This window comes from Emys orbicularis, chromosome 3 (genome assembly GCF_028017835.1).
Source record: "Emys orbicularis isolate rEmyOrb1 chromosome 3, rEmyOrb1.hap1, whole genome shotgun sequence".
In the NCBI taxonomy this organism is placed as follows: Eukaryota; Metazoa; Chordata; order Testudines; family Emydidae; genus Emys; species Emys orbicularis.
The window spans coordinates 148483885-148508465 of NC_088685.1; the positions used below are offsets into that span (position 1 = coordinate 148483885).

The window sequence follows — 24581 nt, forward strand, 5'->3', positions numbered from 1 at the left end:
TTTCAAATTACCTCCAGGAGAGCTTCGTGGAGACGTCCCAGGAGGATTTCTGCTCTATCCCCGGACATATTGACACAATTTTCCAGTAGCTGCACTGGCAAGGACTAAAAAGTAGAGCGCCTAGGGCAAAGTAATCATGCAAAACCGGACATTTTGAGATACTTTTGCAGTAGTTGCACTGGCAAGGACTAAAAAGTAAAGCGCCTAGGGCAAAGTAATCATGCAAAACCCATTGTTAATATTCCATTCCTGTTCTGATCAAAATAAATGTTTACATGTTTAAAACACGTACCGACTGATCCTTCCCCTGATTCAGGGTACGGGTTAACGCCTGGGGAGGGTTGGTAGGGGATCTCCGTGAGGGTGATGAAGAGATCCTGGCTGTCGGGGAAATCAGCATTGTAAGCGCTGTCGACTGCCTCGTCCTCCTCATCTCCTTCCTCATCTTCCCCGTCTGCGAACATCTCCGAGGAAGCGGCCGTCGACAATACCCCATCGTCAGAGTCCACGGTCAGTGGCGGGGTAGTGGTGGCGGCCGCACCTAGAATGGAATGCAGTGTCTCGTAGAAACAGCATGTCTGGGGCTGGGATCCGGAGCGTCCGTTTGCTGCTTTGGTCTTCTGGTAGCCTTGTCTCAGGTCCTTGATTTTCACGCGGCACTGCGTTGCATCCCGGCTGTATCCTCTCTCCGTCATGGCTTTGGAGATCTTCTCGCAGATCTTCGCATTCCGTTTTTTCAATCGCAGCTCCGAAAGCACGGACTTATCGCCCCACACAGCGATCAGATCCAAGACTTCCCAATCAGTCCATGCTGGGGCCCTCTTTCTAGTCTGCGATTGCATGGTCACCTCTGCTGGAGAGCTCTGCATCGTTGCCAGTGCTGCTGAGCTCGCCACGATGTCCAAACAGGAAATGAGATTCAAACTGCCCAGACAGGAAAAGGAATTCAAATTTTCCCGGGGCTTTTCCTGTGTGGCTGGTCAGAGCATCCGAGCTCGGACTGCTGTCCAGAGCGTCAACAGAGTGGTGCACTGTGGGATAGCTCCCGAAGCTATTAGCGTCGAATTCCATCCACACCTACCCTAATTCGACATGGCCATGTCGAATTTAGCGCTACTCCCCTCGTCGGGGAGGAGTACAGAAATCGATTTAAAGAGACCTCTATGTCGAACTAAATAGCTTCGTTGTGTGGACGGGTGCAGGGTTAATTCGATTTAACGCTGCTAAATTTGACATAACCTCCTAGTGTAGACCAGGCCTTAGACAAGTATCGTCAGAGAGTAATTCCTTGTATTTGGGTATGAGCAGGTCTCTGGTGATCTTTGTGACTGCAGTTTCACTGGAGTGAAGAAAGCAGAAGGCAGATGGAAATGGATTAAGCAAAAGTGGGGGAGGGGGGAGAGAGACAAAGAAACCAAAACAAACAGCACTATCAGGGAGATTCTAGGTACATGAAATGAGAGGGTAGGTGAAAAGGTAGCCGGAGCCAATGGCAGGGCTCTTCAGGATAGGGGAAGCAATGTGGGAAATCAGCCAGAGATCAGAAAGGGGTTGAAGATAGGGGGGCAGGTTGGTGTTGAGAGAGAGAGAGAGAGAGAGAGAGAGAGAGCGTGCAAGCCCAAGGGAGACCCTGAAGCAAGAGGGACTGGGTCTAAGGGACAGGAGTAGGGGTTATAGGCAGACAGAAAGACGGAGAGCTCCAAGTCAAAGACTGGAGTGAAGGAGGACAAAGTTGAAGCGGAGAGTTGATAAATCCCTGACAGATAGTGTCAATCCTGTCTTTCAAAGTTTTTGACAAGAGCCTGAGCAGAACAGAATAGAGAAGGGGTTCTCAAACTGGTGGTCGCAAGGTGGTTACATGGGGGTCATGGGCTGATAGCCCCGAGCCCAGTTACGCGTGGGGGACTGTCAGCCTCGAGCCCCTGTTAAATTTAAATTAAATTAAAAAACCCAGAGTTTAATTTATAAGGACCGGGGTCGCACTCAGAGGCTGTATGAAAGGGGTCACCAATACAAAAAGTTTGAGAACCAATGGACTAGAGGAAGAATGAAGGAGTGAACAGGACAGAAGAGAAAGTCAAAAGTGCAGAAGAGCTGCTGAGTGAAGCACGCATGGGACTTATTTAGGGAGCACAAAGCAAAGCCAAATGTACAGTGGTTGAAACCAGCATAGTCATGAGACTTCCACTACAGTTGCTCCAGTTCCTGTTGTAGTTGTGCTGTCAGGTGGGAAGAAGCCAGCAGAGACCCTTGCCTCAACAGTTAGCCTTCTCCTGCAACAGATTTCCCAGGAATTACAGAATTAGGAAGCTGCACTGCCTCTCTACTTCTCTGACCAGATAATCCCTCCCATTCAAAGAGACAATTCTATATAAATTAGAATCGAGTGTCCTGTCACTTCTAATTCCATTCCCATTGGTTCTTCCACAGAAGGGGATGAAATGGACCAGTTAATTAAGTTTAATTATAAATTGGAGATTTTATATTCCATATTTTGTACATATCAGCAAAATATGCGTTCAAGTCAAGATTGGTAGACTCTAAGTAGGGCTCAGTTTTATACCTTATGCCAGGGGTGGCCAACCTGTGGCTCCGGAGCCACATGTGGCTCTTCAGAAGTTAATATGCGGCTCCTTGTATAGGCACTGACTCCGGAGCTGGAGCTACAGGTGCCAACTTTCCAATGGGCCGGGGGGTGTTCACTGCTCAACCCCTGGCTCTGCCACAGGCCCTGCCCCCACTCCACTCCTTCCCGCCCCCTCCCCATAGCCTGCCATGCCCTCGCTCCTCCTCCTCCCCCCCAGAGTCTCCTGCACACCACGAAATAGCTGACCAGGAGGTGCGGGGAGGGTGGGGGAGCCGCTGATCGGCAATGTACATTGGTAAATTCTGGCTCCTTCTCGGGCTCAGGTTGGTCACACCTGCCTTACGCCATAAGATTGTGAAATCAAACACACAATAACTTCAAAAGTTAAGGTCTCCAAAACAACATGAAATCAGTCATGCAGCAAATGGTATTCTTTTAACAAAATAAAACCATAAAGACAGGAATCAGAATAATTGCATACTTTGCACATACATATCTCCCTTCATCTAAAGATCGTAAACTGCTTTATAGAAACATGAAATAACTGAAAGGGGCATAATGAGTTTGAAACAATTTTTGTCATTTTATAGTCACTCTTCAATGTTCTAAAGAATATTTCTCTCCCCTGTTGCTGTGTGAAAGACCCCCACAAAAACCGTGGAAACTGACCAACTGAAATCCTGATCCGGCAAACATTTACATATGTGCTTAAATTTTGCACTAAAGTCAATGAGACAAGATGTGTGTAAATATTTGCAGGATCAGGACCAATAGTGAAATTGACTACATAAGCAAAGTGTTATCAAATGCACAAAGTAAACAAACAGAAAAAACAGAGGAAAAATGTAATCTCTTCCAGTTACAGTAATTTTAGGGGTAACCCACTATTGTCACAACTAACTAATTCCAACCGAAAATGGTTTTTATATTGGCTGTCTCCTTTTAACTCTCACAACACTCCTGTGAAGTAGGGGCTCAATATCATTCCCATTTTAAGAATGAAGAAATTGAGGCACAGGGTTTGAGGGACTTAACCAACCTCACACAACAAGTCAGTGGTATCCAGGAATAATAAACTCAGATCTCAACTTCCATTCCTGCGCTTTCACAGATTTCTGGCCTACGTTACAGAACAGGGGCACATTCATTAATCCCTGAGAAAAATAGATGTATTCGGTTCAATCTGGAATGGAATCAAAGTGCTCTTTTCAAATTTCTAATTCTGCCAGAGAAATGGCCATTACGGTTGCCAAAATATAAATGTTCACCCTAATATTTGGATTTCAAGGATCAGTGGCTATTGATTTTTTGGAACTTTTGCCAGTTACTAAATTATAACAAACAGGTAGAGGAGATACAGAAATAATTTTGAAGGGGTAAATAAACTGGTGTCTGCAGTACATTCTCACACACACAACGTTTCTTCACAAGTCATTTAAAACTACAAACTGTTCTCAAAACTGACACTGGCATATTGACAGAAAAATATACAATTTCCTAAACATATAAAGAAGGACTCACATTAGCCTGATACTGCTCCAGTATCACATGACCGGGAAACTCTGGCTCAGGAACTGATGCAAATTTCTTGATAATATCTTCAAGTGCCTGGAGACCAGCCATCCGCAGCTGGTTGCTGTGATCAGTTGCAGCCATGAATGCCATACGGATGAGGTCGGAGAGATGGAGCACTAAAAGATCATCTGAAAATAAAAATAAAAAAGCCATTAACTAAGTTAAAGATATCCAACTGATGTCCATATACAGACACTTGTAACTAGTCACAAATTTCTAACAGGGAGAGTTTGTTATAATATGTAAATTTCGCCCAATCTTGAAAAAAAAATTAGTTGCGTATTTTGAAAAAAATTATTTCATTGAATATACTTTTCTTTTGATTATTAATATAAATGATCACTTCAGATTTCTGAAATGCCTGTTGTGAAAAACTAAGTGTTATGAATTTGAATCAAAGTAAACGGAAAGGTCATGAGAAAAAATTGCTCTGAATGCTAAAATACTTCATGTCTGCTTTGAGAACATTTTGCAAAAACAGATTTAATGACTTGTTCCTCATGTCCACAGAAAACCTTGAATGCAATTGCTGTTACAATCCTATGCCTACAGTGACCCCTGCTGATAAAGGAACATCTGATCAATTCTAAAACTCAGGTACTGTAGCCAGCCACTGAGTATTGCAGGTGGTAATAATATTTATTTGTCCCAAAGAAGTGGGGGCATAACCCCATTTGCACCCAAACAGCTGGCTCCAGACCCTGGGTAAAAGAAAAATGTGTGACGACGGCAAGGGGTAGAGGAAAATAATCCAGAAATCAGTAACATTTCTGTGGGGACTTTTCTTCATTTGTTTTTCTTAACATCCTAATCTTAGCTTTTAATGCCAGATATTGTAAGTAATTATTTTTAAAAAATGAATTTCCTTAATTTATTAAAATGTGATATTGAAAAGGAGTAATAAAAATCAACAGAAAAGAAGTAAACCCTACAGATGTTATTTTCAAGTCTCTAGATTTTAAAAGAGTTTGTAACTGGTTATGCGAGAATATCTGTGAAGAATATAATGTGAGGAAACAGCACACTATTTCTGAAAAATTGCTTACTTTCTCATTTTTACCATATAATTATAAAATAAATCAATTGGAATATAAATATTGTACTTACATTTCAGAGCATAGTATATAGAGCAGTATAAAAAAGTCATTGTCTGTATGCAATTTTAGTTTGTACTGAGTTTGCTAGTGTATTTTATGTAGCCTGTTGTAAAACTAGGCAAATATCTAGATGAGTTGATGTACTCCCTGGAAGACTTCTGCGTTCATGTGCCCGTGGTTGAAAACCACTGTGTTAGAGTGTAAGGAGACTTATTTATTGAGGTGTGGGGTCTGTCAGGGAAACTGGTCAATGTGATATGTGGTGATGAAGACATGTTAAAGGAGGATACCTTAACTGGACATTTCTTTGCTTTTAATAGTTTGCATGGATACCTTTAATAGTTTGCATGCTCCCCTTACTCAAGCTTACCTGTTCTTTAACAAAGTTTTCTCTTTGTGGGTATCTAATACCCTTAATATCTCTCTTTACAGTTAAGTTAAACAAAAACACATGCAAATCCTTTAATTACTTTTAGGGTTTCTGAGTTTGGCTGAACGGGCCATGGCCAGATCAAAGTGAGCCTTATTCGCATTCTCACACAGCATGATAATTCGACACAGGCAATCGGCAGCAAATACACGAGTGGCCCAGCGAGGAGCCACAGAAGGCTTCGATTTATCTTCTTCACCCAGAGTAGTAAACATTGTGTCATCATCCATCTCATCTTTCTTCTCCGATTCTTCATCCTTTCCTCCTCCCAAAGGAGCTGCAGTGCTCATGTCTACAACAGAGACACAAAGTTATAAAAGTTAGCAATTCCACTGTTAGTAGTAATTTTTCAAAAACAATTTACAATGTGAAGTTGTCAACTCTAACAATCCATTCAAAATTAAAATGGAGACTAACTTTTCTATAGAAATTATGGCATTTAAAAATGGAGAAGGGCACAGTAAAGGAATATTAGCAAGTAAAGATGTTTTTTCCCTTCAGCATACTAAGAGTATCTTTCATCTTTTTGACAGATAAGAAAATGACATTCCTATAACTCTAGCTCTCTGAAGGTATCTATTACAAGAAATCCCCACTTCCGGGTCCTGTAGCTTAGAAATTTTAACTGTTAAACTGTCAATTCAGAGGATACGGATGTTACGCATGCTTGAACTCTCATTCTCTTTTCAAGTAAAAGATAAAATGCATATTAAATGAAAACAAAATGAAAGGCCAATATTGTGAGAAAGGCAAGTGGGCAATTTATTATAGCAATACACACAAACATGTTTTGAGAACAAGCATTACAGGTACTGAAAATAATTTTCTTTTCTCCAAATTTGACTACTGTAATAGATTCCCAGTTCAGGAAATGAACAAAGCGTCAGGGATTTCAACAAAAAGGCTATTAGCTAGAAACTGATATGCAAAACCTCAATGTCCAGTTCTCAGAGCATCAAAACGATAAGGGAGTACACCAAAGCTACCACAGCAACAAGAAGAAATTTATCAGAGGGATAAACTATCTCAGCTGAGTCACCCCATTCCTAAAAAATAATACACTTAGGCTGCAGAAGAATTGGGGCATTTTAGGGTGAGAAAGGTTGTGCAACCTTTGCAAAAACATGCCAGAAAATACATGTGGCTGACCTGAAAATTGGCTTTGCACATGCCAATACATCTCAAACTAAAGAGATCTCAAAATAAATTTGAAGTTACTGGCTTACTGAAGAGCAGCAGTGAGAAATGCATTTAAACATGGTTCTCTGGAAACTATTTGGCCTACTGTACAAGTGTCAAAAGAAAAAGCTGAATGCATATTTTACGGATTTTAGAATCTATTCCAGATAAAATGAAAGAGGACCTTTTAACATCAAGCCCATTAAATAAAGTGCCACTACAATAGGGACGTGGGTGTGAGGAAAATGTTAGAAGGATAACTAATTTGTAAGTAGAAATCTGATAACACCTTTGGAAGGGCTCTCATTTGAATCCATAGCTCCACATTGTACTTATATAAAATAGTGTATGGGAGCGGAGTAGAGAGACTGATTTACACCTGCTCTGCAAGGTGAAGTCAGGAATAAAATCTTCCAGGAAGGAATTTTGAGTGAATGAGTAGTTCAAAAGGAGGTTTAATCAATGTAATAAACACCACCTTAATAACTCACAACACCTCATAATCAGTAGCGTAGCTAGCGGGGTGCAGGGGAAGCAGCCGCTTCCCGTCACCCCTTTCCCCAAAAGCGGTGCCTGCCAGGCCAGCGCCGGGGGCAGCACTGCCAGAGGAGCCATGGGGGGGAGGGGCGGCAGGCGCGGCCGGAGGAGAGAGGAGTCCGGCTCCTCGGCCATCGCGCCCTACGCAGCCCCAACATCGCCGCAGGCACAGCCACCTCCTGCGGCGGCTCAGGGCTCGGCGGCCAAGCGCTCCCCGCCCGGAGCCGGGATCCGCCCGCGGCGCCAGGATCGGCCGGGGACAGGCGGCGGTGCAGGACAGAACATTAGCGGCGAGGGTCCGGTGCCTTGCACTGGGGGGTCCCCTCCGGGCGAGGGGCTCCCCAGGGCCGGGCCCGCAGGGCAGGGGCGCAGGCCGCGCTGTCTGGACGGGGGACCCTGGTGCGGCGCAGGAGCCTGGAGCCCCGGGCGGGGGGGACGGGACCCCGCGGGTGGGGTCGGGCAGCGCAGCCTGGCGGGGGACACCTGCAGAGCGGGCTGGGCAGGAGAGACTCTCCCGGGACTGCGGGGGGACAGGGGTATCCACACCCCCGGGAAGCCCGCAGGAGTCCTGAGTCGGGCCCCGGGGTTAATCTGGGGGGGAAATGGGAGGAGCCAGGGGGCGTGGCCAGAGGAGCCAAGGGGGAGCGCCTTTTTTCTGTTTGCTCCCCCTACACTTAGACCCTGGCTACGCCACTGCTCATAATGGGAAGTTTTAGATGCAAGTAATACTCTTCCTTCTGTATAAACCAGAAGTACATGAAGGACCACCTTCATTTTCAGGACATCTCCAGTAGTTGCCATTAAGAAATCAGAATTTGGCAACAAACATTAGACAGTGGTATTTGAGATAACTTCCCCCAGACTCCAAACAGGAAATAACTGTCAAGTAGTTATATTTTAATTGAACCACTACATGTGAAGACTGGATTCCTATGAACACCAAGTGTCCTGAGTATTGAAATTTTCTGTAACAATATCTAGGCACTGATTTTATAGCCAGCCTGATCTCATCTGGTTTGTCCCAATACATCTCAGGCAACAGTCATATCTGTCTGCAAATGGCACTTTATGACTGCACTTGGAACACCTCTTAAAGCCTCTAGATTGCTTCTCTGATAACCTGAACACTAAGGAAGAAAAAGAATAAAAATTTTATACAGTGAAACAGATCCTTCAGCTGATGTAAATCAGCTAAGCCCATGTATCCCAGCTGAGAATCCAACCCAGTATTATAAAATCAAAAATCAGACTAGGACCCCATGAGGTGCCAAGCTCATTCAGTCTCACAAAGTAAAACATCATTCTTAAATGTAAATAAAATAAAGAAGATTACCAATCACTAAAGGCACACAAATGAAATTTAAAAAAAACCATGTTTCCTATCACAAATTGTGACATGATGTAGGTGAATGTAGTGTGGGGCAGAAAGAGCAAAGCTGGAGCTATCAGCAGCAAAGGAAGAAACTGAGGTTATATGGCCAAAGTAGCCATTACACTCTTTAGGAGAAGCATTTTAATAGTTCAGCATTATAAGATACAGGAATTGTTGCCAGTCAACTGCTAAAAGCAGAGTCCAAGAAAGTGGGTTACCTATTGTAATACTCACCCTTTAAGAACTACCTATGTATACAGTACCAGATTTACTTTAAAATGTGTGTGTGTGTGTGTGTGTGTGTACATAGACTATTCAAAACTGACCACGATATTTCCCATTTTCTCTTTCTGAACAAGCTAAAATATTACAATCCAAGATATAGGTGATAAAACTAAGCATGGATACCTATCCCACACAACACAAGGAGCTCTAATGAATGTTATCAAAAATAAATTAATTCTAAAGATATGATGTCTTATTATATGAATGTTGTCAAACACTTACCACTGGAGGCTGCTAGGACATCCTTACATAGCATTAGCCAGTGTGAAAGTTTTTCCACTGCCAGGGATGAAAGCATATGTCCCAAGGTATCATGAATATCAGAACACAGCTTTCGATCAGTCTCCCGATCTAACATTCCAAAAAGAACCCCCTCGAGGCCAGTCTCTGTTATATTAACTCCTTGATGCCGGCAATGAATATCCCGCCGAGAACCAGCTCCTGGTGCAAAAGGGTTAATATCTGTAAAATGAGAGACTTTTCCAATAAGAAACTGAATCATATTTGTGCCTTGAAATTAGGGCAATAGCAGTACTAGAAAAGGACATTCTGCATTCACTCTTAATTGCACAGATCACAAACACAAAGGCATTACAACAATTTGTTGTCAATAAACTCTAACATAGTTTAATATATTAAACTTTTTAGAAGTTAGATTCTATGAGATACTGAGCATCTCCCATGAAATGATAAACACTGTCAATTACCATTAAAGTAAATAGGAGTTGAGAAGAGCACTCAACACCTTCCAGGAAATGCTCAGCATCTAGCCGCATTGGATCCTGGAGAATCTCTTCTGAGTTAAGTCTTAAATGTGCCCCACAATACTAGAATGCACATCATTCTGTGGCAGAGTGGAAAAATCCTTTGTGTGATAATCCGTTGAAAGAAGGCAACATCAGCACCAGATTAAATTTTTACAAATTTGAAAAACATTAAGTATATAACTACCAGCAGACAATTATATACTTACTATGGACGGCTTCTGGATATTGTACTTTTTCCTGGCCATTCAAACAGGTGAGTAGGAATCATAACTCATTTGAGCAGCAGCAGCATCAGGATAAAATTATATATGTAAAAATTGGGGCAACTGGGAAATCCGACTGGCTACTAAGGATGTTGCTAACAGAACAAGTCAAAACTGAATATCCTACTCACAGTATACAGGATCATTATGCCCTGTGACGGGGTCTATCAGGTCTTTTCTGCTCCCTGCTACAGGAATTGGTGCCCTAACAGCCCCTACTTACAGAAAACCCACACAGACCAGGCTGCCAACAAGACTTCATCCTCCAGAGGCCTAAAAGAGCCAGGAGGAGACACTGACCAATCAGGTGCCAGCACGTCAGTTAAAAAGGCTTGCCTGTGCTTCTCCGGGGTAGTGGCAGGATGAGATAGGGCCAGAGAAGTGCTATCCCAGAACCTGAGGGCCAGGTCAGGGCCTTGTCCTCAAGCACTACAATTAAGATCTTGCCTTTAAAGTTATGTTTGTTTGTTTAAAGGCGCAGACGGACAAATTCTGAGGTTATTTTTATTCAGCAGTTTTAGACTGACCCTAAGTTTATAGCACAGGCCACTTGGCTCTGAGCAGTTGGCAGTAATTTGTGGACTAAGGCAGGGAGCACCTGAAATGCCATTCTTGGCCCCATAAGAAGCACTATGAGGCAGCCACCCATACCCCACCCCACCCCATCCCCTCCGTGACATGCCCGTTTTCAAAACCAGCAAAAACAATTGGTAAGAGAGAGGAACAATTTAGAACAACATATTTTGGGGGGGAAATTCCATTTCTAATTTGTTCTCAATATTTAAGAGGCCAGGGCTACTGTCTTTACTTTTAGCTGGAAGTATGGAAATGGCAAGAAACTCCAAAGATGGATGGGTTTTGTTTGTTTTTGTCTTAAAAAACTCACACACACACTATTAGAAAAGGACACATATAGGTAACACTTACTGACGCCACTATTCTCTTTGTCGCCAGCATTTTTTGCTAAGCTCATGGCATATTCACACACTTCTGCTGCTTCCCTCTGCGCAAGCTGCCGCAAACATGCCACTGCAGCCCGACGGAGCAATAAATGAGAACTGCACAAGTGAACCTGCAATCAGAGCCATTGTAAACTGGTAAATTGCTGTCTTTATTAAACTGAATCAAAACTGCTAGTGATTAATAACCGCCCCTTGCTCAGCTAAATCAAGTGTAGGTCACGTAAACAGTTACAAAGTAGCGCTGCACTTGCACAGAAAGTCAGAATGCAAGAAGCCATTTGGCTGAAAACGTGAATTAAAATGGATAAGTCCCTTAACTTACTGAAGGCATGCAGCTAACTAAACCCAAACACGATCACGTCCTTTGGAAATGAACCTCTGCCTATCAGAAACATGTAAGAGAACTACCTGTACCTGCTCACTGCATTTGCACATAGATCTTGATCATCTTTCTCCTGGAGAACCAGCTTGTTGAATTTTTTTCTGAGCTTAATATAATGAGAGAAATTCTGTTCTATTCTTCTATGTTTCCATAAAGTAGCTATTCCCCCCTGCAGCATTCAAGATTCTAAAGAGTTTAATTAGAGGAAGTTTGAGTGTTCCAGGTGGGGTGTATTAGCATCCCAGCATGTTGCCCCATCTCCCAAATGGAAGCACAAGTGGGAAATTTAAAAAGCAAAATTGAGAAATCTTATTAATAAAGTTTATTATTCAAGATTTTAAAATGTGAAACACAAATTAAGCCTCACAGACTGTAAAAGTGAAGCCAATCAGGAACTCTGGAAACTCTCTTAGCTTCTCTCCCATTTCAGCTCTCAGACAAGGAGACCACACTTTCACAAATGCTCAGCACTAGGCAGCTGCAATTGTTCTCAGATGTTTATCTGGAAGTCTGGGCACTTCATTTGGGTGCTGAAATGGGAGGGGACTGTGACAGAGTGCTGGGCAACAACAGCAGAGCCAGCCCTCTGGTCCTTGCAATTCTAATTAATTATTCTAGAGCTAGGGTGACCAGACAGCAAATGTGAAAAATCGGGACGGAGATGGGGGGTAATAGGAGCCTATATAAGAAAAAGACCCAAAAACACGGACTGTCCCTATAAAATCGGGACATCTGGTCACCCTATCTAGAGCAGACCTTATTAAGAAGAGTTGTGCCTCTTGGGCTGAGGAGAACTAAGAGGTTATTTAGACTATTAGGAAGATGATACAAAAGGCATAGAAACGGAGGAAGAAGAAAAAGAGAGGGAGAGATTGCTCTCCCCCCTGCTTGCCTCAGGACAGAGCTGAAGGCTCCCTAGGACTGTAGGGGTGAGGGTAAACAGTGTATAAGGGTGGAGAAAACTAAAATTGTAAATAAACTGCACTGGGTGTTTTACCAGCAAAAAGGTCTCTGAGCTGTTTGTGGACCTGAGCAGAGGCAGGAGCAAGGCAGGCCTGCCACAGGGAGCTCTTTGGAAAATCTGGTCACTTACTTAGGATGGCGAAATGTAAGCTGTTGGGTGCTGAGCCCTTTGAAAATCTGGCTAAAAGTGCACAAAGAAGCACTTCTCACAACATATACACTTGAAAATAAAATCGATATTTCCATAGCTGGTGTAGCCATCTGGCTAAAGAAGGATAACATTGTGACTGGAAGCACAGGGAATAAAATTTGACTCTAGACCAGTGTTTCTCAACCCGTGGGTTAGGACCCAAAACTAGGTTGTCAGAATGTTTCAAAGGGTGACGTGGCAGCTCCTGTGGCTCTGTCCCGCTGGGCTCACTTCCCCGCTCCAGGCACTGCAACCTCTGGGCCACTCAGGTTTGGCCCAGTCGTCATGATGACAGGAGTCCGGGTAGGCCAAATTTGAGTGAGTGGCACTGCAACCCATGAGCCAGGTGATAACTCCACTCACACAAATTTGGTCCAGTCAGGGGTGCGGGAACAAAGCTGAGCGGCGCTACAACCCTGGAGGTTGCAATGCCCAGAGCGAAGAGGCAAGCCCAGCCAGCCCCACAGCACAGGAGCTGCAGGAGCCACCACTGTGGAGTTAGTGCTGGGCAGGACCAAGCCAAAACCACCTAAGGGCCTCCACCACCAGACTATTTACTGGGTCGTGACAGACCATAAGCATTTACAAATGGGTGCTGAGCCCCAAAAGGTTGAGAACCACTGCTCTAGTCCAGTTTACATCATGCTTTAACATTGGTTACAAACTGTGAATACTAGGATCCTGTATTCTACCGGTGACAGAAATTACAATTTTCAATAAAATGGCCACCAGCAGTCATTGAATCACTCATGACAACTGTCATTAAAACCTTTTATGTTCAAATTTAAACCACAGTTTTAACCACATATGTCAGTAAGTACTTCTCAACATGAGAGCTTCCAGATTTCTGTGCTAAGTAACATTTGCTTGTAATATGCTTTGAATCACCTCGAGTACAAGTAAATATTTTTCTTCCAAAAGAATTCTGCAAGCGCCCAACTTTTCTTGAGAGGAAGTAGCTGTACAGGGAACTGTATGTTCTTCAAGGGAGGAGAAAAAGAGTGCTCTTTTAGAAACTCTAATCCCGAGTTACTCCGGGGACATATTTTTTAATAAGTTGAATACACATTTGCTTTCCCTCTATTAGCTTGCTACAAGGGTGGAAATTGCTTTCCCAAATGAAAGGTCATTGGGTGTACAAAATATTTAACACTAGGCCTTTATTAAATTCATGAATGTCTGAAGGTTTCAATCTTGAAAAACAGACTTTAAGATAACCCAAGGTGTAATTGTTATCTTAAATTGTTATCTAAGTATCATCCTGAAGTTGTTTCAATAGAACTACAACAGAGAAATTTAGGAATTACATTATTGGAAAGATTATTCCCTGCTTTTAGTTAAAAAAAAAAAAAAAAAGAAAGAAAAAAGAAAAGATGATGAAGTATAGAGGCAGGAAGGAATCTGAAAAGCATTATGGAAAAGATTGGTTTAAGTTTGATACATGGTGTTGGTTCCAAACAGAAGACAAAAGCATGTCACTGTTTTCTCCTTCATTTAATGGAGTAGGATTTTCAGCCAGTCCTCTATTCAGCCACCAAGTCCACATTTTACTTGTCCAAACAGCTGTCGGAGCACGTGCAAAGCCATTTGCAGATAGGCTTATCATGGAGGGAACAAGATTTTGAAAGCAAAAGGGAGGGAAGGAAAATTAGGTAGTTGAGGGTTTATGATGGAGCAGGGAAAGGACAGCAGAATGGCATGGAAAAAGATTTCAATCAGCAACAATTACACCTTGGGTTAACTTCATTGTCTATAATATTCCCACTGGGAGTTCTAGTCATAAAGGAATTGACAGAGAGAATTATTTGTCACAGGATGTGGTACATATCAGCCTGTTATTCACACTTAACAGAAGGGCCCACCTACATCGGTGCTGAGCAATACCTTTCACTTGGAATTCTCTGCACTCTGACATATTACAGAGTATGGGTCATGCGGAATAAGAGTGCACCAGTTACGCAAGACAAGGGGACATATGCTACAGGGGGGGAAACTCTAAGGAAAAATTGGACAGCAGATTACACAAACAGGGAAAGTCCCAGGTTCAGTATAAATAGGCCTGGAAGTCCTTTGGTCATGATCAGTTCTTCAATAAGATCTATGAAGAGTCTGGGACACAGGTGGCCAGGGATGGCTTAAAGGGAGGGTCTCTCTGAACGTCTGAGCAGAAGTATACTTAACTCCAATTTATTTTTTAAATTTTCATCCAATAGTTTTGTTTAGATCAAATTTTGGATTTTACAGCCCTTGCATCACTTCCTGGCTTGAGGCAGGAAAGTTGGTGCCGTGTTTATTGAGACAAGTGACAATACTCACCTGAGCAGCGATGGAGGAACTTGGGGACAACAGCAAGACAGCCTCTGCCTAGGACTCTGATAGAAGGAGCTATGCCACTTTCCCCACATACACTTCCTTTCTAAGTAGCCATAGGAGATAGGGTCCCCCAAAGGTCTCCTCTTTTTCATTCGTTATTTTATATGCCTAAGACTTGTTATTGTGTATTCCTCTCCTTTCCAAGATAAACAGCCCTAGGGCCTGATTCTCATTTAAACTAAGGCCACTTTACACCACTCTGGCAGAGTAAAGGGATTTAAAGTGAGTGTAACTATAATCTAAGCCCACATTAAGGCCCCTCTACACACCCAGAGCAGTGTAAAGTGGCTTTAGTGTAAATTAGAAACAGGTCCCTAGTCTTTTTAATCTTGGATAAATTTTTCAAAAGTGCCTAAATGACTTAGGTGCCAAAGTCCCTTCATTGATTTTCAATGGGACTTCTGACTTGGGAGCCACTGAGTGCTTTTGAAAACTTTGCCCCTCAACACGTATGTATATTCCCCCATAGGCTGCTAGCCATTTCTCTTTCCTTTCTGCAGGCCTTAATGCTGAAGTTTCCAGCATTAGGGATGTAGGACAGGACAGACATATTTTACACTCACACAAAGGCTGGGAACCAGACTGGATAGGTTGACATGGCGGGGTGCAAACATGTGAAGCTGTTGAAGGCAGGATATGGCAGCTGCCTGAACAAGAGAGTCTGAGTGATCTTGTGTGATCGCACATCCCACCAAGCATGAAGAGCGGATTGTTGAAATAGTAGCTCCATTACCTAACAGAATAAAGAATCCTTAACAAAGCAACTTTTTTGTATAACTGTTATAGATTTTAACCTTTTAATCACAAAACTTCAGAGATGTGAAGTCTTTGTAAATTACATACAGCATCACTCTTCTAAATACCTATACAGTACTTGAAGTTAACAACTGTATTACTTCAAGAGGACTCTGTATACAGGGTTAGAACTCGCTTTCCATTTTAGCCCGATTTTGACACTTACCCCCTTAAAGTTCCAAAGCAATCAGCTAGCCCCAAAAGTCCTTTAAACCTCAAATTTTACACAAGTGATCATTAGCCAGAAAAATGTTGCGGACATTGTTCAGTTAGTCAATATTTCTCAGATATGGCACTTGTTAAAATGAATTAAGTTTCAGGTTTTGGAAATCTATTTCATTTAGTAATCTTGGATAAGATTGCATGCATAGACCCATTGCTTATAATATCAGATATAAAATGTTAGAGTTATTTGCTATGGATTTAGTTTTAAACTCTGAATACTTGTCACATTTTGAAAGACTTTATATTTTTTGCCAGTTTTGGAGCCGTTTAATATATTAATGTACTGGTGGAGTTTCTTAGCTCCCTCAGTTGCATCACTTGGATTCAACAGGTTACAGACTACACCGAATATTTGATTTAAAGACTATGTTGTCTTGCATTTCAACAAGTACCATTCATCATCTTTACAGCACAACTATAATTACAGCAACATGTTGTCTTTATAAGAAAAAATTCTGAACAATCTACATTTGTATATATCAATACTTTTAAAATATCTCCTAAAAATTAATAAGAAAATTCCTAGGCAAAAAAGGCAGGGAATTTATAATTGAGGTTTCACTACCAGCCTCATCTATGGCACCTTATCAAAGCCTATACCATGTATATCCACCAAAATCCCCTTTGCACCTTAAAGAAAAACCACCATACTTCATCTTTATTTCCAGTTTGGACCACGTACCCTCAGATACCACACTGTAAATATGGTCAAGGTATAAAGATCTGAGAATACTGAGACTGGAGTTAGACAGTTTTGGCACCAGTTCATATAGCCACCTGTTACATATATGGCAATTTCCTGCAATATCTTTGGGAGTTCTTACTATATTAAGCTTATGTATCATTGTGAGCCAGGAATTGTATGCAATTCCACAGGGAGGGTGACCACAGTTCAGTGGGGAGTGATTAGGCAAATTCACTCAGGTCTAACACCTCCAGAGAAGTAGCACCACCTGGAGAGGCTCACATATACTAGTTCAAACTGGATTCCTCAGAGTCCAACAGACAAAGAAAGGAGTTTTGGAAAAATAGCCTAAGTTTAAACTATCTCAGGGCCTTCTATCTGATCTAGCTAAGAAACAGGACCTTCTCTGACCAAGGTGAGCCTGGGGATGGGGGAAATCCTTGTGAAGAGCTGGAAGGGCTGACACCTACCAGAGCCTAAGGCTGAAGTTGGGGTGACCTTTGGTAAGCTTTTTAGCATGCATATAAGGGGTTTTTTATAGCTTTTATATGTTTTTTTCTGCAATGCTTTCACCTTTATAAGCAAGCACATTTATTCTTAAGAGCTGTGTGGTAACTTGTAACTGCTGGTGATTACAATTGTTCACAGCCTTCAAAGAGAAAGCAAAGTGCAGATGCTGGACTGTTTAGGCAGTCTGGCTTGCTGGAGATATCAGAGAGTGGGCAAGGAATTGTGTAGCCTTAAAAATCCCCTGTCACGAGGGAGAGAGATGAAGGTCTTTACCCAGGAGAGTTGACAGTTGAGGAGCTAGGAGCCTAGAGTGGGTGCCCTTGAGGGATCATGGAGGAGGAAATACAAGTGCAGTTGCCTTGAACTGTGTCACCATCAATACACACAGTGCAGATGCAGTTCTACAGACCCTACACACCAATCGCAAATGCCTCACTATCTGCCACCATGCAATACTTTCACAGCCAGCTGACATTAAGAAAAAACAGCATCTATCCTATTTATAACCGTAACTTTATCTTAATTAAATTGCAGATTAGAACTTACCTTGCAGCTCAGGGCCAACCGTAGTTATTATAGCCCCAAGACATCGGCCCAAACACTGATGTACTTCTGTATGCGATGGTGGAACCGTCAAGAGCAGGGTAAGAACAAGAGACAGAGTAGGCTCCACATATCCCCGGTACATTGGCCCACTAGAGTCCACTATCAAGGCAAGTGAATGGAGAGACCAGGTCTATAATAAATCAAAGAGATTTTTGGTTTTGAGTCATACAAGTTTGTTTAGTTTAGAGTTTTGAGGATTTATTTATAGGGGCTATGGCTCTGACCACCCTTGTCTAAACATTTCTATTTTAACCCTCTGTTTTTAAGAATGTCTTCGTCACCCCATAATCTGGAACATTCACTTCTGGGCTGAAATTTCCCAGGTTTGGTCTTTGCCTGCAGGTGAATTTTTGTTTGTTTGAATAAAAGTGGCTAAAAGCTGTTTGAGAATGAGAAGAAAAGGATGCATGTACTTTTTCCACTATATAAAAAAGTTTGCCACATTTTTGCATAGTTCTAAAGCCAAAACTGGGGCAGAAAGTTGAAATTAGACACAGAAGTAGTCCTCAAGAAGAAGTGCCTGAGCCAATGGAAACAGGTTTTCATTTGATGTTATGGCCAGTTGAAATTCTCAGCTTGCATATACAGTACATTTTGCACTGAGTTTTCTTTCTAAACTCTTAAAAGTGCAGCTAAGGAAGGCCATGCTGCTCACATGTAGTTAACTTAGCTGCATTGGAGAAAGGTAGTGAAGGGCAGAGCCCTGGCCTCATTCACTGAACACCCTGTAAGATACACTATGGATGAAGCAGGGTGCCCTCGTCTCATTTTCTACAAAGGTGGTAGGGAACAAGTTTCAGGACTGCTAATGTTCACAGGAAAAGGATTCCCTCTCTTGTAGGCTGCAAAGTGTGCAGGACAGAGTGTTCCAGTGGCATTTACCAAAATAATTTTACATTATGATTTTTCCCCCACTCGAAAAAAATGTGGGAAGTTCCATAAAAAGAAAAAGGACTATCGTAAGAGGAGGTTACAATTGCACAGTTAAACATTTAAGTTAGCTGGTCACACTGCCTTTATTCTGCTCCTACAGTCTAGTTACATGATCACATAACACTGGTCTACAATTTTTGAGAAGTCGTCTGCTTCAGAGATAAAATGTGCTATTTATTATGTATTTTGATGTGCTGAATTCAAATATGACAATTAAAACAACTGATTGGCTACTGTTTCTAAGATATTTAAGTTTTTACATTTTATGTCTATGTATATTGTCTAGATAGTAGAGTTTTAATCATAAATTGTAAACCTAGGTCTTTTCATGTGTTTATGGTTGCTTTACATGATAATAGTTCACCTGTCCTGTTTATGTAACACTTTAAAAATCAGCAAAAGGGTTATATAAATAAAATTTATTATGAAACAAAAGGCAAAAAACTATTATGTACATAGTTTAGTCCTATTCAGTGTCTACTCGGCGCTTCTTGGCTTGTCTCTTGTATTCATTGAATGGAGCATCTCTTGTCACTGTCCAGCAATAGTCTGCAAGCATTGATGGGCTCCATTTGCCCTGATAGCGTTTCTCCATTGTTGCAATGTCCTGGTGAAATAGCTCGCCGTGCTCGTCGCTCACTGCTCCGCAGTTCGGTGGAAAAAAATCTAGATGAGAGTGCAAAAAATGTATCTTTAGTGACATGTTGCAACCAAGGCTTTTGTATGCCTTGAGGAGGTTTTCCACCAACAACCTGTAGTTGTCTGCCTTGTTGTTTCCGAGAAAATTTATTGCCACTAACTGGAAGGCTTTCCATGCCGTCTTTTCCTTGCCACGCAGTGCATGGTCAAATGCATCATCTCGAAGAAGTTCACGAATCTGAGGACCAACAAAGACACCTTCCTTTATCTTAGCTTCACTTAACCTTGGAAATTTTCCACGGAGGTACTTGAAAGCTGCTTGTATTTTGTCAATGGCCTTGACAAAGTTCTTCATCAGACCCAGCTTGATGTGTAAGGGTGGTAACAAAATCTTCCTTGATTCAACAAGTGGTGGATGCTGAACACTTTTCCTCCCAGGCTCCAATGACTGTCGGAGTGGCCAATCTTTCTTGATGTCGTGGGAATCTCTTGCACCACTATCCCATTCGCAGAGAAAACAGCAGTACTTTGTGTATCCAGTCTACAGACCAAGCAAGAGAGCAACAACCTTCAAATCGCCACAAAGCTGCCACTGATGTTGGTCATAGTTTATGCACCTAAAAGTTGTTTCATGTTGTCATAGGTTTCCTTCATATGGACTGCATGACCAACTGGAATTGATGGCAAAACATTGCCATTATGCAGTAAAACAGCTTTAAGACTCGTCTTCGATGAATCAATGAACAGTCTCCACTCATCTGGATCGTGAACGATGTTGAGGGCTGCCATCACACCATCGATGTTGTTGCAGGCTACAAGATCACCTTCCATGAAGAAGAATGGGACAAGATCCTTTTGACGGTCACGGAACATGGAAACCCTAACATCACCTGTCAGGAGATTCCACTGCTGTAGTCTGGAGCCCAACAGCTCTGCCTTACTCTTGGGTAGTTCCAAATCCCTGACAAGGTCATTCAGTTCACCTTGTGTTAGGAGGTGTGGTTCAGAGGAGGAGGATGGGAGAAAATGTGGGTCCTGTGACATCGATGGTTCAGGACCAGAAGTTTCATCCTCTTCCTCGTCTGACTCAAGTGAGAATGATTCTGGTGCATCAGGAACCGGCAGTCCTTCTCCGTGGGGTACTGGGCGTATAGCTGATGGAATATTTGGATAATGCACAGTCCACTTTTTCTTCTTTGACACACCTTTCCCAACTGGAGGCACCATGCAGAAGTAACAATTGCTGGTATGATCTGTTGGCTCTCTCCAAATCATTGGCACTGCAAAAGGCATAGATTTCCTTTTCCTGTTCAACCACTGGCGAAGATTTGTTGCACAAGTGTTGCAGCATATGTGTGGGGCCCACCTCTTGTCCTGATCTCCAATTTTGCAGCCAAAATAAAGGTGATAGGCTTTCTTAACCATAGTGGTTATACTGCGCTTTTGTGATGCAAAAGTCACTTCACCACAAACATAGCAGAAGTTATCTGCACCGTTCACACAAGTACGAGGCATCTCTGCTCACTTTGGCTAAACAGAAATGTGTCCCTTTGCAAAATCAAACACTGACAAATAAGAGAGCACGACACTGTATGATTTCTAGAGCTGATATAGGGCAATTTGTTCAGCAGAGTGATGTAAGCTTCGTTATGATTGCATCATCCATGACTTCTAGGAATAACATGATGCAATTCATATCATGTATGACGCAATACCAGCTTCAGATTGCATCATTCATTGTTTTGCCTAAAAAGCAAGTACTGTCCAAACCCAGTCATAGATTTATTCATAGATCCAGTCAAAGATGTATTTTAGTCATTTCTGGTTTAAATTGAGATCCCTTCCCTTTATAACTCACTTATCCTCCGCCGTTCCCAAGTCAAGGGTCGTATATACTGACCCAATAGCATATCTTGAAAACTAGAGCCAATCAACAATTTTAAGCATCATTTTTGTTCTCAGTGACCCAGAATTAGTAAAGTTTGACTACATTTATTTCAGAAGCATTTTGGCTGTAGAGCAGTGTAATCTCTCTCAAATACATAACACTATTTATTCTACAATGTTAGATACTAATGTTGCATCTTGTAAAAAAATTTTCATTCTTTTTACTGTTTCATTCTATTTATTGTAACACTGCAGTATCTTTTTACTGATTTAGAGGGAGGATTTTAAAGGTTCAAACGGCAGTGTTACATGCCTAATTCCCATTTAAAGTTAATGGGGATTAGGCACCTAATTGCCATTTGTATCTTTGAAAATCTCCCCCTTTGATTTCTTATATTTTTATACAGTAGTAAAAAATTGATTACATTTTATTTGTGAAATAATATGCAAGCCTTTGTTTAAAGACTAACACGATGCATTCACAGAACAGCAGAAATAATATTTCACATGCAACATGAACTTTGTCAATATCTAACTTTTGAGAGCTTAACTATGGAAATGTATGAGGGTTGGTTTTATACATACATATATATTAATCACTAAACAAAGCAAATCTTATTTTTTCAAGTGGCAAGTTATGTTTAGAAAAACTTCTCTCAATCCTGTCTCCTCAGAAAGAGGATTACCTCTACTCCATGTTCTCTAAAGTTAATAATTAAAACAAGACACTGGTGGTCTGCGGTTCCATGCGACTGAGGTAGCAGAGGATGGGGGTCCAAGCTTAAAGTTCTGAGCCATTAAACTGCCTCTTTCTGTGGGTTAGACACACCTTCCTGCTGATGAGGCATAATAGTCAGTAACCACTTCAACTAATAATTTACTTTGGAGTAATGGGGAAAAAGAATGAAAAAAATCTCCTGATATGTGGTGCAGTTACACTATAATCTTTTGAGAATAATATTTATAGGCAAGTAATTTTCGTTTCTTCAAAGTTTTTATTTATATCTTTCTCCAGAGGGTCTTTTACTATTTTATTTAACTGGCTTTGTAGAATTCATTGCCAAGGGATATCATGAAAGCACTTACTTTCCTTTAAGATTCTACTTTAACTTACAATACATTTGTTTTCCCAATTGTCTTATAATTTATTTTAATTCATTGTTCTATAGAATGGAATAACTTATTTACATCTTGAGATGACTCAGCATAATTAGGCACTTGCCTAAAGTAACTGTTCAAAGTCAAGTTAGTTTGTTGTTCAGCACACTGCACCATAAAGTCCCTAAAGAAACTGTATTTGGGACAAAAAGATCTCTCTCCCCCATTTAGACTTATACTCCTTGGGACATGGCCTGACTATTTTTTCTTTTGTGCAGCATTTTCTTTGCTGTTGACAGTAATAGATTAATCTTAAACCCTACTGGATGGTTTTAAAATGCCTTTTTGTTTTATACCTGGACTTCAGGTGAGGTCCCATCTTGTGCCAACGCCAACAGAATACTGACACTGGTTTTCAGATGCTGTCCAGAACCTATTCCACCCACATAACGATGGAGACAGCCAAGAGCCAACGAATGACCAGTTCTTGACACAACATCTCGAGCAGATTTTAACCTATCAAGATTAAAGCATAAATCAAAGTATTTGCTAGATTTGTAGTTGAGGCAAGGATTGTTCAAGTGTCAGAAAAATAACAAACCTCAGCTGCCGCCTGGACTATTTGTTAACTCAAAAAAAAAAAAAAAAAAAAAAGTAGAGACTTTCTGGGAAGATATCAATGAAAAAGACAGGAAACTATTTAAAACTCTCTCATTATTAACTCCTCATATTCAGTTGCTTGTAAAGTTATTCTGATTTTACTATAATTCCTTTCTTCTCTTCTGGGAAGTATTTATTTCTGACATTTTAGATAAGGAATATTTTTGTAACTGACAGGACACCTGATTCTCTTAAACTGTCTACTCTTCGCTTGAATGAAAATATGAAGAGACATGGTGGAGGTCTGACGGGAGTGCGGCTGAACCCTCTGATATAGTGACAGCTCACTTGTTAAATCTTTTTAGATCCCACTGCTTATCACTGCTATGAGTTTTATTATGAGGGTTTATTAAAATAATCTTTTATTCAAAAGAAATAAGGGGGAAAGTAGCAAGACTTTGAATCACCAGATTACATAAGTAGTGACATGATAACTTTTCTGATGGATGGTTGGCAAGATTTGAGCCCCCCACCTCCCCATCTACTGCAGCTATGACAACTGTAAATAATTAGGCTGTTAGCTACAATTGTTCTCCAGTAGTCACGGAGAATGGATACCTGTAAAGAAGGAAGTGAAGGGTAATTTCTCTTCTTTCTGTGTGTAAGACCTTAGCACTCTAGGCAATACACAAACATATAATAATAAATAATAAAAGGCCTCCAATAGATAATACAAGAATTACTTAACAATATGGACAAATTGAAAAATCCATTTGATAAAATGGATCTTGGAGGAGAAATTATGGACAAAACCATAGCAGTGCTTGGAAAATCATGGGTTCTCAAGGGAAGAAACAAAGTCTTATAAGCAATTGTATTATAAAAACAAAGTTCAAATTCTGAATACTGAAAATCTTGAAAAATGCTTAACATATGAAAATAAGTATCCTTGAGATAATTAAACTATCTAGAAGATCTCTTGAGAATAGCTGAGGATAATAAATTTTACGCCTTTAGAAAAAAATCTTACCTATAAACATAGAATGAGAGCATGTGTGAATCTAGGTGAAAGCAGGAAGAATCTGAACTCTCCCTTACAGTTTCTGATACTGCTTAGTTTGCCGAGATCCAGGGGTATAACTCTAGGTAACTTTTGCCTTATTTATGATAGAAACAGTGTCTTGGCTTGAAATGACATCACTGAAGAAACAAATTATTTCACAAAAAGAATGTCCCCAGATGGTTTTTGGCCTATTTGAGTTAAGCTGATTCCTCCTTTATAAGAAAGAAAGTTTTTATACTTAGAAGTTGCAATCTCTTTTGCATTTCTGCAAACAACAACAACAAAAGACTTTTTATCTTTTTAGAGATGGACAAGTTAAAGCCATTCATAAAAGGGAAGCTGAATTTAACGTAACTGGATCATCAAAAGAGCAATTTCCGTTTTAAAGGAAATACACTAAAATATAGTTCACGTACTCATCTGAGGAAAAACTGGACACACTGATCTTCCTGAATCTTTAGTACAGACAGATCTTTAAAGGCCTAATTGGTGATGGGGAGTCCAATGGAGTAAGGAAGCAAGTCACTGTGGGCCAACAGAGAAGCCAACTCCTAGGTGCTAAAAAGAGATGTTGATGA

General features: G+C 41.2%; 1 protein-coding gene across 1 annotated transcript in view; it reads right to left on the reverse strand.

Annotated features, from left to right (window-relative positions):
* The window catches only part of HEATR5B (HEAT repeat containing 5B), a 93154-nt gene that overhangs the window by 27469 nt on the left and 41104 nt on the right, over positions 1–24581 (reverse strand). Inside the window, exons 19-25 of the mRNA XM_065400371.1 lie at positions 22697–22856; positions 17724–17913; positions 15526–15695; positions 11020–11164; positions 9285–9524; positions 5730–5981; positions 4109–4290 (exon numbers count right to left, since the gene is read on the reverse strand). Coding sequence (XP_065256443.1) covers positions 4109–4290; positions 5730–5981; positions 9285–9524; positions 11020–11164; positions 15526–15695; positions 17724–17913; positions 22697–22856 — 1339 coding nt within the window. The remainder of the gene's footprint in view (positions 1–4108; positions 4291–5729; positions 5982–9284; positions 9525–11019; positions 11165–15525; positions 15696–17723; positions 17914–22696; positions 22857–24581) is intronic.